The sequence below is a fragment of the Ammospiza caudacuta genome, chromosome 20 (assembly GCF_027887145.1).
Source record: "Ammospiza caudacuta isolate bAmmCau1 chromosome 20, bAmmCau1.pri, whole genome shotgun sequence".
NCBI lineage: Eukaryota > Metazoa > Chordata > Aves > Passeriformes > Passerellidae > Ammospiza > Ammospiza caudacuta.
This window is the reverse complement of record NC_080612.1, coordinates 5,239,329-5,252,924: the sequence shown is the minus strand read 5'-3', so window position 1 is coordinate 5,252,924 and position 13,596 is coordinate 5,239,329. Positions and strand designations below refer to the sequence as shown.

The 13,596-nt window shown below is 41.9% G+C and overlaps 1 protein-coding gene across 1 annotated transcript in view; it reads left to right on the top strand.

The window, feature by feature from the left end:
• Positions 1–13,596, top strand: part of LOC131566480 (protein spinster homolog 3-like) — a 30,590-nt gene that overhangs the window by 5,978 nt on the left and 11,016 nt on the right. The window contains exons 2-8 of the mRNA XM_058817796.1: positions 3,475–3,540; positions 4,029–4,165; positions 4,670–4,821; positions 5,692–5,758; positions 6,500–6,690; positions 8,560–8,712; positions 12,412–12,601. Coding sequence (XP_058673779.1) covers positions 4,046–4,165; positions 4,670–4,821; positions 5,692–5,758; positions 6,500–6,690; positions 8,560–8,712; positions 12,412–12,601 — 873 coding nt within the window. The 5' untranslated portion in view covers positions 3,475–3,540; positions 4,029–4,045. The remainder of the gene's footprint in view (positions 1–3,474; positions 3,541–4,028; positions 4,166–4,669; positions 4,822–5,691; positions 5,759–6,499; positions 6,691–8,559; positions 8,713–12,411; positions 12,602–13,596) is intronic.

Sequence of the window (13,596 nt, the reverse complement as noted above, 5' to 3'; positions counted from 1 at the left end):
CATTTCAGTTCTTAGTGCCTGTGCTTCAGTCCGGAAATGACCATAGTGATTGAAGTTCCTCATAGCCCCAACACATCAATTTTGTGTGAGGAAATGCTTCAACATCCCTGCTGAGTGTCTGCACTGAGACATGCAACCCCCCTGTGAGCATGAAGACACAAACCTGCTGCTCCAGCCACTGTTGGAGGGACAGAGTTATGGAGCTGCTGCAGCAGATGGGACCCAGTGTCCATCAGTGGCTGTGCCAAGGAACAGCCCAGCAAAGAGGGATTGTCTGGTTGTTGCTGTGCTGTGCTTTGGGAATTTGATAAATTTCATTGATTGGTTCATTGTGCCAGGTGAGAACCCATTTTTCTCTTCTAAAGAAAAAGAAATTTAATTTCTTAGCAGCTCTTTACAAATGTTTCTAAAGTAAGGATATGCTTTATGTCTTTTTACTTTCTCTCATTTATCTGCTTTAACCTGTTGATCATGCTCTTAATGAAGCTTCCAGTTATAAATCTGGAAATACCTAGGAGGGATTTATTAGGTAGGAGGGATTTATTAGGTAGGAGGGATTTATTAGGTATTAATAGTAGAATGCTTATAAAAATAAAAGAGTACTTTAAAATCTAGGTCTCTTATAAACAGACTTTAGCATACAGGGCAACTGGTCCATTTTTGTGGCTGGATTCTACAGAAATGTGAGTAAGGAGCTTCTCTTTACTGTGCAGAGCAGTTTACAAGGCCTTCTTTGCACCTAGTAGATTCTATATGTTATTCTTTTAGCTGAAGAATACTGATGCTATTCCCTCCATTACAAATTCAAGAACTATGTGATCTTTGTGATAACTTTGTTATCCATGGTAGTGTAGTTTGCTTAGGGGAGGCTTAACTTCCTTGTGAACTGCTGGCAGCCATGTGATTTCTGCAATTAAGAGTGAAACATGATTGTGGAAAAAGAATGGAGACCCACTTCCTTAAGCCTTCCCCCACCCAAGTTATGACTTGTTGTCTAATAAATAATATCCTTCCTCCAAAATATGATTTTTAAACTATTTTTTTTTCCCAGCTGAAAACAACCAAGAGTTGCTTACAGTAAACTGGAGGGAAAATATGGGGTTTTTCTCCCATATAAATTGTGGTCTATGTAAATTCTTCTATTTAGTACTACTCCTAAGCATCTCCCATGCTTCCAGGGATCTGACTTAGAAAATAGGGGAAACACTTGTTGTGAGCTTGCTGTATTTTACTTCTGAGTGGCCTGGGAAACAGAATTGTTTTAAACCTTGAAAAAACCCAAAGGATGGATTATTGAATTTGGAATTAATACCTAGTTACAGCATACAAAGTAATTTTGCTACTTTGACCATTCAGAAATTTAGGACATTCAGTCAGTGTCTTTAGAAATGGAGAGTGTAGTGGGTTTAAGAGTTTGAGCTTGGTTTTTTGAGTACTTTTTAACAACACAAGAGGGAAGGAAGCAAAGTAGGAGTGCAGTAGGAGTGCATGCTGAATGTCACTGCAAGGCTGTGAGTGAAAAACTCCTGTGTGTGCATTCTGTTGTGAAGTAGCTTTCCTTGGAGAAGGGCAGGGGACAGAAGAGAATGAAAATACCTTCAAGGAAGAGCTTGGATGCTAGAAAGGTATCCCCTTGGAGGGTTAAGAGTAAGAAACCATTTGGCTCATTCCAGGCTTTCAACTATTCAGGGGCTCCTGAACCAGTTAAGAGCTTAAAATTCTCCCACTGTGCTCTTGTGAGTGAGGTACCTTCAGGGACATGCAAGAATTCAAGAGCAGAGGTGGGGACAGTGCCCAGCCCTTTGAAACATCCTCTTTAATTACACTACATGACCAAAGCCCATTTTACTGGGTTCTGTGACTGCTGGGCCATGGGGAAGTCTGTCAGCTGCAGTTTATACACAGCAATATGCACTGACTGCTCACCTGCTGGAATTCAGTGCCACTGCAGAATTCTTGCAGCAGCACATTTGAGTTTGGCTGTCCAAGTGTGTGACCATGCTGTCAGATTCAGCTCACAGGAAGGGGAGGAAGGGGAGGTGTGAGGATCTGCTCAGAAGTGAACTGGCAGCAGTTACCAAGCTGTGGTTTCCGGATAGTTCTGCTCCCAGGCTGTGACAGTGTTTGCATCACAGAAAACAAGCTCTTCCCCTTAGCTGTCTGCTGATTTCAGTCTGTTGAAACTAGTGACCATGCAGACCTTTCCCCTCTTTTCTGTCCACCAAACTGCTCAAAACCATTCCTTATAATTTGCCAGGATCTGGAAGGGTCAGTTATTTTAGTTATGTGGAGAGGATGACATTTTAATGGTGCTCAGTGTGAATGTTAGTTTGAGATGAAGTTGTGGTTCTGTTCAAGTCTTGGTAGCTGTGATTTTTTCTAAATACTCCACGAGACCAAACCTGAATTCCTCTAATATGGTATTTCTGTGCATTGATCACTGGCTGCCAGAAAGGAAGGATATAATTGATTGTCCTGTTTTAATGATGCAAAATGTTTGAATTAAATCTTTTGTTTAAACTTTTAAAACCATTAGGAAACCCCTAAATGTGAAATTTGTTCAAGAGTCACTGATAAACAGCTGTAAACCTCTGGAGCTGCTGTTAGGCTGGACCTTGATCTAGAGTGACTTGAAGTCACATCAGTAAATAGTGAGTGGAGTGATGCTGCAGCCATGGGGAGAACATGGATTTAACTTTAAATTAGTGGTCCCAAACTGCTTTTAAGTGGCTGGAGCAGTGTAGTTCATGGCACAATGTGTAAAACACAGAAGGGGAGAAGGGAGAAGGGGGGGCCTCCTGCTGACCTCACCCACTCCCTTCTGCTGCAGATGAGCTCCTGTGAGCACAGCAGGCAAACTACACAGAACTTGTTCTCTTAAGTGGTGGTGGTTTCATCCTCTTAACAATGTTATGACTTCATCTATTTTGACAAAATTGAAGTGGCATGAGAAGTAAATGTCTTTTATAATTGATATCTTTCAACACCGGAGTACAGGTATGGTTTTTCAAAGTAGTATCTTGTATTTTCAGTTGGTTTTCAGCAGTGTAAATAGAAATACAAGAGGTGAGATGGAAGAGATGGAAGATCTGCAGCTCTGGCATGGTATAGAGAAGAAAATGACTTTTTTGTCTGAACATCCACTGTTTTGTTCTGCATTGTGTCCATTAAACTTTGAAATCTAAATTTTTCATGTTCTTAGGTGCTAATGGTGCAAAAGAAGCAGAACAGGAGTGGTTGAAACAGTGGGTAAACTAACTCTCATAAGACCCTTATAGTGGAAGATCATTATTTTTATCTATATTGATAAGAATTCTTAATCCTCTGTGCATCTCCTGCTTGTGGTACAGTAATGGCTTATATCTAAACTAAAATATAAATGTGCTGCAGTTCTTGCAAGCCCTGGTTTTGGGTTAGCAGTAACCAGGATGAGCAGGGTGCTTTGCTGTCATTCAATGTGTGCCTCTGTTGCAGGGATCCTGTTGGATATACAGAAATACTTTGGGCTCAGTGATGGGAAGACAGGTCTACTGCAGACAGGTAATAAAATCTCCTCAGTTCAGAGAGCTGAATTTCCCTTGCCCCTCTGTGGTCTGCTCCTAAAACACAGACCAGTTACTTAGCTCCTCTTGTTCCTCCTTGTATGTGGCATTGCTCACTTCCACTTGTGGGCAGGCTGACTATAGTGCAAAACTGAATGTCACACTGGAGTTGGGTTCTTCAAAAATCCCACAGTATGTGAATCACAAAAGATGAAGGGTTTCTCAAGAAAGTTGAGTAATTCACATACATTCACATTGTTTAATTCAATTCACATCAATTCAATTCACACACATTTTATTGCTGAATAGATATTTTGAGTCTGCATTTGTCTTTTTCCAAATATCAATCCTCCTCCTAATCCTAGAAACTCACCCTGCCTTTAACCTCTGCTGTAAAATAACCTGAGTTTATCTGAGGGCTGAGCAGTACATAAATGACAAAAATATTCAGATCAATATTGTCTTTGTTCATTGTTGGATTTTCAGTGTTCACCTTGTGTTACATGCTGGCTGCCCCCATCTTTGGGTACCTGGGAGATCGCTACAACAGGAAGATCATCCTTGGAGCTGGGATTTTCTTCTGGTCTGGTGTGACCTTGGGGAGCTCGTTCATCACTCAGTCAGTATGTTGCTTTTTAGAGGGTGCCGTGAAAATAACTGCACACATCTTGCAGGACTTGATAGATTTCTTCTCTAATCACATTTGGAAAAGCATCAGTGACCACTCATTTCCCAAGCCTTAAGCTTGGACTAAATATACTCTAGGACTCTGGAGTCCAGCCTAGGCAATAGAGAACCCACACGTTATTATTGTGATTGATGGAGTTTCATTTTTGTCGTGAATGATTTTTGTTTATGACCTTACAGTGTGGCAGCTTGTTGGTTACATGTGCTCTATTCACCCTGTCCTGAAATTCCCTCTGGGTGTCACTCTGGGAAGTCACTGCTGTGCAGAAAGAGAAAGCTAAGCAGTGAGATGTGAGGGGAGCAGGTGTGAGTGGAAGGAATACAGACACAGGCAAAAGGCAGTTGAATTCTGATTTCCTCTGCTTGATTTCACCACTAAAATGCCCCTCTTTTCTTTCTTGCATGGACTTTTTTGACTGTAATATGTCTTTTCCCTGCAGCATTACAGGATATTTGTTCTTTCACGAGGACTGGTTGGCATTGGCTCTGCCAGTTACTCCACCATAGCACCTACCATCATTGCAGACTTGTTTGAGGAAGGAAAAAGGACCACAGTGTTATCTATCTTCTACATCTTCATTCCAGTAGGCAGGTTGGTTTCTTGCAGTGGCCTTTTGAAATTCTGTCTGACCACACCTGCAATTCACTATACCCTGAGCCCTAATCAGATTTATTTTGATGTATTTCTTCATTGGCTCTTACAAAGGGATTTGTCACTTCCTTGGTAAGCTTGAATAGAGCTGATTAGGTGTATTTCTCTACTTACCTTGAGAAAAAGTCACTTTTTCCCCCTAACATTTTTAGGTAGACTCCAGACTCCGGAAACTCTGGCTTTGAATAAAATATTGAATCTTTTCTAAAAGAAATATGTGCACAAGTGTATGTAATTTATTTCTGTGTTTTGGGAGACAAAAGCTTTTAGATATTAGTTTATTTGACAGATTTTTAAAAAACCCTCCATTAAGTGTCTCCCAAGGAAGAGCTGGTTACTTCCCTCTTCTCTTTTAGTTAAATTCACATCTGAAGAAAAGGTGGAGAAGAGTTTTTCAAATGGTTTAGAGGCATACTCTGTATCAGAGCAGGCAGCCAAGGCTGGGCCCAGAAGGTAGATTAAAACTAAAGAAATTCCTGCAGGGCATAATTCCTTTGGCTAGCACAGGAGGGAGTAGGTAATAAAATGTTTTATGGGCTCTTTGATCCGGGTTTGCAGTGTCATCCTACAGAATATGTATTCCAAGGGGAATCTGGGACATTTCTGTCATCATCTCAAGTCTGCTCTGAGGAAGTTTGACTCTCTGTTTAATACTGGCTGGCAAGCAGACTAGCACACACCATGGGGGTTATTTCTGTTTATCCCTTTGGAAAACTATGACAGAACATTCTCCTTAGCTGGCAGGACATGTCATTTCGGCCATCCAAAATTCACTGGTGCTTACTGACCATTCCTCTCTGTTGTTTGCAGTGGCTGTGGTTATATGCTGGCAGCTGGCATGGCAAAAAGCACGGGAGACTGGCACTGGGCATTCAGGGTGAGTCACTTTAATCCACTGTAAAATCAAAATCATCACTGGGGTTTGGATTCTTTATGTTCATTGTGTTAAAGGTGAGCAGTGGGAGGACTTCCTACCCTCTGACAGGTCAGGAACGTGCTGTTTAGGAGAAGTTTTCCTGCAGGACAAGTGGCAGCTTTCTGCCTAGCTCTGATAGGTGTAGGTGAAATTGTACAGCAGCCAGGCAGGTGCTGATGTTCCTCTTACCTGAGGGCACATTTGGAATGGTTGTTACTGCACCAAGACCTCCTCAAACAGAGGAATTTGAAGGTAAAATTATCACTATACTGGTAGCACCAGAGTTCTGGAATGCTGTTGGGAACAACTCCTTTGAATACAGAATCAGCTAACACATGCAGGTGAGTGGGGCAGAGTATTTATTGGAATAACTCTGATGCTGTTCAGGTAACATTGGTGGCTGCATCAGTGATTCTTGTGTTTGTGGCTAGAATACAGTACAGTTTTCTTTTCACATGTTTTTTTTTTAATCAGAGGGAGGAGCAATTAGGTACCTGTATGATAGAGAGGAAGGCTCTATTATCTTTTCTTCAAAGCCACCAAAGTCACTATTTTTCTTTACAAATATGACCTAAACCAGCACATATCTATTTCTGAACATATCTGCAATTTTCTAATAGTGATTCTAATGCAACTGGAATTTCTGTGGAGTTCTCACTATAAGAAAACAGACCTTTGATCTAACCAACCTTGTGTCTACAGGTAACTCCTTGCATGGGAGGACTGGCACTGCTTCTCCTGATTCTACTGGTCCCTCACAAGATCCAGAGAAAGACAGCAGCCCACAGAGCCCTGAGCATCTCTGGCATGATAGGAGGAGCAGATGAGAAGCCAGATGTCTACAGAGCTACCAGGACTAGTTGGTGTCAAGATGTGGGGTCACTTGTCAAGAAGTAAGTGGTATAAGAAATATGTCCATTGAGTCCCACTTTGCTCCTTTGAGCCACATGCTCTATGAAAGAGGATGGAAACACCATTAGTAAAAAGTTTTCTTCTACTTTTTAAAAGGAATTCTGCAAAAGAGATAAAAAATTTCTTTGCTTCTTCTATCCTCCCATTTTGAGGAGGGGGAAAGGGGAGAAGTTACGATGGCAGTTTGCTCCTATTTGAATCCAAAGCTCTACTTTTTACTAAATTTTCCCTTTCCTACAGAAGCTAGATTGGTAAAAGTGCATAATTTTCTGATGTAAATTTATTTATAATTCTTAGCACCTGAGGAAGGTTGGATTAGGATATCTCAGACACTCTGTGATATTTGGGAACCTGCCGTGCATGAAGTCAAAGTTTGTGGGATATGCTTTATAAAGTAATTATCCATGTGTTTTGATGGGCTGAGCTGTGGCTGGCAGATGACATCTTCCTTTTAATCACATAAAAATTAAAGACGCAGCTGCCCTGCAGGGTGGAATAGACAGGTTGCTCGGTGCTGTGGCCCCGCAGCCGGGCGGTGCCAGGCGGTGCCAGGCGGTGCCAGGCGGTGCCAGGGCAGGACGAGGCGCTGCAGCGGCTCTGGGAACAGCAGGTGCCGCTGTGCAGCTGCGCCGGAGCCGGCTGCGCCTGCCGCTGCCTTCCAGTCCGACGCTTTTCGTTTCAAGACTTGCTGTCTTGGGACATCGTTTCTCTTTGGAGTGTTCTTCCAGACCATCCAGCGTTTTCCAACTGCCCGCTGAATCTGCATCCTCTTTACATCCTGATCAGCGGGTACATTAGAGATCAATTTTGTGGGATCACAATTTGTAGGCATTACATCCAGAACTGAATAAAAAATACATTTTCCTGAATCAAAAACCCAAATGAACCTTTCTGACATTTTAACAACTAGACTGTATCCAAAATTGCTTTCCTACAGAGATGTTCCAGTGTAAAAAAATATATTTTAATTTTATTTTCCTTTAGCAATTGATTCTCATTTTCTTTTCCTTGGGCAATTGATTTCCAAAGCATAAAGACATACTGCTAAAAAACTATGTGGTTCCACTTTTAATCAAGTCCAAGAGCACTTTATCTTTAGGAAATGGAGAATTAGGTTAATTTCTTAACAAATCCTCTAGTTTGGTGGTCACCTGATCATTTGCAGCAGTCTTTAGATTTCATACATCCCTATTGACCTCAAAGGGGATTTTCTCCTGAAGTATTAATGACAAAGAGTCTGGCAAAAATTTAATTTTCTCCTAGAACAGGGCAGGAAGGAGACAAGGTTTGGACAGTTTTCAAAAATGCTTCTCCTTTTGTCTGAACCTTGCTGTGGAGATTGAGTCTGTTTTTACTCAGGTAGAGTTAAGGAGTGCTCCAGCCCAGCCCAAACCCACATGTTGCTCTCATTTATACTGGTTACAGAAACAGCTTAAAACCTGAGGCATTCAAACTTGAACATAGAACCCTTTCCTTTAGGTACTAAGCCATACAAAGCCATTAAATTATTGCTCACTCTCTATTGTTACACTTCTGCTATCAAAATATTCACAGCAATTGTTTTGGCAGAAGTTGGCATGAAATCTGCAAGAGACCAGGATTTAACATCAAATCAGTAGGTCATACCCTTTGCTCTAATTAGTACTTTATTGTTGAATTTCATAATAAAGCCTGATCAGAGTTCAGATATTCAAGGGAGGGGATTTTGATTACCAGATGTCTGAACATATTGTTTTGTTATTGTGTTATTGCTTGAAATCCTGGGTGTTGCAGGTAGTTTTCCCTTTTTCCTCACACACCATTCATTCTAATATCTCTCAGCTGTTTTTTGGTTTTTTTCATACTTTCAGCTGTAGTTTTGTCTGTTCCTCACTGGGTCTGACTGCCATGGCCTTTGTCACTGGAGCCCTGGGAATGTGGATGCCACTGTTTCTGTACAGAGCTCAGGTTGTCCAGGGCCTTGTCCCACCATGCCTGCAGGACTCCTGCAATTCATCTAACAGGTGAGCTGTGCCTTGGGAGCATTCCTGGAAACACTGCAGGGGGCTCAATCACAGCTGCTTTCCTGAGGGGAGGATGCTGTGGTGGTTCCAGTTGTGGTTTCTCTGGGTCTGGATTGAAGGCACTCAGGACAGAAGTTTGTGTTTGGACTTAGGTGTTTATTATTTCTTATCAGTAAAACAGTCTCACTACTGTGAGTTTGGCAGCTTTTCATTAGAAGGCACAAAATGGCCAACAATCTCTTGTTCCAAGGTCTTTTAAGACTAAACTATCCAATTAAGAACTGACACCTGGATTATTTTCCCTTTTAACCCAGTAACTGATCCCAAGAGCCCTCAATGCAGACTTTCCTGCCCAATTACAAAATGCCATCCAAACCCATGGAGAAGGAGGAAGAAGAAGGAAGAAGAAGAAACCCAGGATGACACCGTGCCCTCCATCTTGCTTCCATCCACAACACACCAAAAATCCCAAACCCTCAATTTCTCACCAAGTGATACACCTACACTGCTCTCTATAATCTATTTCACACTTTTGTGGATTCCAGTCTATTCTGGAGTTTAGGAAACTTTCTCCATGAATGAGGGTCAAAGCCAGTGCTGCCCTGTGGGTCAGGACACCCCAGAGCAGACAGAGTGTGTTCCCTGTGTGCCCTGGGTTTGTACATGATGTGACCAGGCACTTCTTGGGAAGGCAATGGGGTGTGAATGTTAAATTGCCTCCAGTTATCTGAGACACTCCCCTTTGGTTGTTTGTTTATAATCACTCAGTTAACTGGAAAGATGCTGCCAGCCCTATTTCAGTAAAGTGGGAAGAAGCAGTAATAGCAACAGTTGTGGGGGAAAAGGAGCCGCTTTAGCAAGGAGTTTTTAGTTGACAAATGACTGTGCACCCCAAGTTACTTAAATATCCATTTGAGTATATTTAAATCCTGTGTTGTAGTAACTTGCCTGTTATCTTCTTCTTATTCTGTTTTTGTAATCCATGCCATATTGGTGAGTTCACTGTGGCCCCCAGCTTGAAGAAAGCTTGCTGATTTTGATGTAGTATCAGATCATCACATCAAACCAGGATCTTGTGAATAGCTGCCAGCAGAGCTCTGCTTACAAAGCATGTCCAGACCAATGAAGATTCATGAATAGTATCAAATATTGTAAAGGAAGGGGAATTTACACTAGTAGAACAATTTGAAGTAGTCATGACACACCTTTTTGTAGATCCCTTTTCCCCACCAAGAAAGAGAAGTTTTTCTTCACAGTGTGTTGTCCAGAATACAAATATGTATTCAGTGTTCCTCTTGAGTCTTCACAGCTTCCCTCAGTCACAGTGAGCACTGGGGCTGACTCCTGGCAGTGGTCTCCATACAAATATCCCTTTCTCCCAGAGGTATCCCAAGTCTTGTTTCAGTCTCTGCTTTTGTAATGGATTTCAGAGAACTAAGTGCTTATTGCATGGCCTTTCCAGATAAAAACAATTAAAGGGAAAAGCAGTAATCACACCTTCAATGTATCCTCTGTTAATGGCATTTTTCTGGTTTTCTGCAATGGAATAATTGAGTCAACTCAGATGTGATTTCTCAGTTGTAGCAAAACCAGATGGATTGAAGAGTCATCCCAAAATCCTTTCAAGGGAAATCAATTGTCCTTCCAGGACGCCACCAGTGGCACACTCCTTATCAATGAACAGTTCTAGGAAGGGAGTGAAGCCCAGGAGTCTGGCTCAGGGTAGGCAGATGAGGGAAGCTCAACAGTTTAAGACGTTTGTCTGTATCTGTTCATACATGCAGTTTAAGTACTTCCTTTGTTAATTTGAAGGTGTTGGCCTCTAGTTTGTTTTCTAATCCACTTCTGAATTATTATTCCACAGTAGTGTTGCTAGACCAGACATGGTCTTCAGGGAAGTGAAACAGAGCATTTGATAGTTTAACCTCATGTACAGCTTCTTATAGGATGCTTTAAAAATAACCTTGGCATAAGCTCATGCCAGAAGCAGCATAAGGCTGGCTTTGGACTGTTATTCCAAGGGGATGTAAAGAAAGAACATAAACTACTGTGTCAGACCTGCTGGTGCTGGAGGTACTGAGCTGCACATTACCAGACCTGCCCAGGGATACTTTTAAAGATGTTTTTCCCTCTGGCTGTTCAGCAGTTGCAGACTTTGTTTAAGGATCAGGACTGTGTCACAGACTCCTTGGAAACACAGACTCAAATGGCACCACAACTGATTCAAGTCTTGATGCTTTCAAGGTAGATAAATAGGCAGTGTGAAGTTTTTGTTCAGGTCTTTGTGCAAACACTTTCAAACAGATCAGAGAGATAAGTGAGCATTCTCAGCCCCTGAAGGATCCCATAGGAGCCTTTCCCCAGTACCAGGCTTCTGTACTTTCCTACTCCCTGTCAACTGAACGGTACTTGGGTTTAGTTTTGGCCATTCTCTTTTATTCCAGCTGCAGGTTTATTTCAACTACAGTTTACACATGAACATTCTAAACACAATTCCATGAATGCTTCAATCAACTAATGTCACCTTGGAACTTGCCTCTCTTGAACAAATGTCTGAGATTATTCTGCCAAGTGACAATCTATAATGTCACTATCAAGCTATAGTCAGTGATGGATCAGAATCCTGAAGAACATGCAGGGAGAGTACAAATTCTCTTAAAGTTTGTTATCTTGCATAGCAATACCTTTTTTTTTCCTTGTAGCATTATTGAGTTCCTAATCACCCAGAAAGAAATTAAGAAGTGGATGTTCTGTAGTTTAAAGGAACAGATCATGTCCCAGCTGGTTACTTTGCTTTGCAGTTAAAAAAGTTCAGGAAAATGTACAGAACTTGCCATGTAGCACTCTAAAATATTCAGAAGTGCTTGTGCTCAGAATACATTGATCCTGCCCCTGCTTGCTTCCAGAGAATTATGGTGCAGTGGCACCAGTGATCTTGTGCAAGAGATTTGCTTGTCATTGGGGGGATCTCACTGGGAGAGAGACAAAAGCACACATGCAAGTCCCTTTGGAAGCTGAATCTTCTCAACTATTCTGACATGTTCTTTTAAAACATGAACTTGTGGTTCCTGAAGAACACATTTGCATTTGCAGACACACAAAGCTGAATGGTATTGGAAACCCTGTGTTCAGAAAATGCTACATGGAGCTGCCAGTAGTTACCTATTCAGTATTCTTTGAACTCTTCTGGGAAGTGGTAGGTGTTTCCCATAGTCAGAGAAGTGACTCATCTCAGCTGTGCTAAGCAGAGGGTTGTAATTTAGATGTGGATCATTCCACGTGCTAGGATCCCTTCCAAGGCAGCAGATTGTGATACAGGGTTACTCCATCTGTGTTTCAGGGATGGTTGGCTAGATTGATTCACAGGGTAACCACAATGACTCTGTCTCCTCTAAATCACAGCATGTCCAGGCCAGATTGTACTGAGCAGAGCCCTGCCTGAGCCTGGGTGCACAACACCTGCTCTGCAAATGGGAAAATATCTTCTCCAGGGGATACAGCCACCATTGCAAAGCCACAGCTTCAGCTGGGGCTTGGGACTGCATCCATTTAGAAGGAGTGGGAGGGTCACATCAAATGGAATAAAATTCAGCTTCCCTATTAAAGATTCCTCTGAAACTACAGGTACAAGCTAACACCATTTATTTTTCCACAGTACAGTTTTACAATGCTCAGCTGAATCCTTTGCTTTGTCACCAGCCTAATATTTGGAGGCATCACCATTGGGACAGGAATCCTGGGTATTATTGCTGGGGCAGAAGCTGCAAGACATTTAAGGAAGATAAACAACAAAGCTGATCCTCTGATCTGTGCCACGAGCATGTTCCTTTCTGCCCTGTGCCTCTACATAGCTCTGATGGTGGCCCAGACAAACATCCTTTCCACTTTTGTAAGTGACAATTAGCAAAATGCCTTTTGGCATCCTAGGGAGAATGGGAAGGGGGAGGAGGAGGCAAGGGGTGATTTTGCAGATTTTTCTGCAGTCTTTCAGACCATCAAGAGGTTTCAGTGACTTGTGGCAAGGTATCCAGGTAAGCTGAGGGCTCTGATGCTCCCATAGCTGAGATCTGTCCTGTGAGAGCCACACTGGGCAGTCCTTGGTACAGAATAAAGAGCAGACAGAGCACAAAAACTGGGCCTGGGGTCCTGCAGAGTGCCCACACTGAAGAACAGAATAGTAACTATGCATTTAGCTGGGTTGAAACATGGCCCTTATGCAAAAATGTAGTTAAAGCAAGTCTCAATCTTATGTTAATTTTTAATGCTTTGTGCCTAATTTAGTATTCTTATTTATTTTTGCTCTCTGAGTACTTAAAGGTTGGTGTAGTTGGGGCTGTGCAATATACACTGTTCTTGCTAAGAATAATTTAGCCCTCACCTTCAAAGGCCCAGATCACTAGCTGATCTTCAAAGTCAAGCTTTTGGCAATACAAACTGAAGTATAAATCACTTAAATTCCATTCTCAGTCAAAGGGAAAACAGAAACTTACTAGGAATGAGAAAAAAATCCCTGTAAGAGGGAACTGAATGTAAACCCTATTTCAACTGTAATCTGGTAACAGCTGGGGAAAGACTCCTGTGCATTTTTCTGACTCCACAGCCAAAATCACCATGATTAACATGTAAAGTAAAGTAAATTACAGTAATCAACAGTTCTCTGCAAAAGGGCACTTTGCATGTTTTTTGCTTCTAAGAATAATGCTTGTTCAAAGAGGTTTTCCTTCTGACTCGTCAGGAATGTGTATTCCTGTGGAAAAACACCTTTACACCAAGAGAAAACACAAGTGGATTGGCCTGTCTGAGTGTGTGTACACGAAGCAGAATGTGAAATGTGAAGCTTATTTTGGATCCAAGAGGGGGGATCTGAGTGCCCAGAAGAATTAC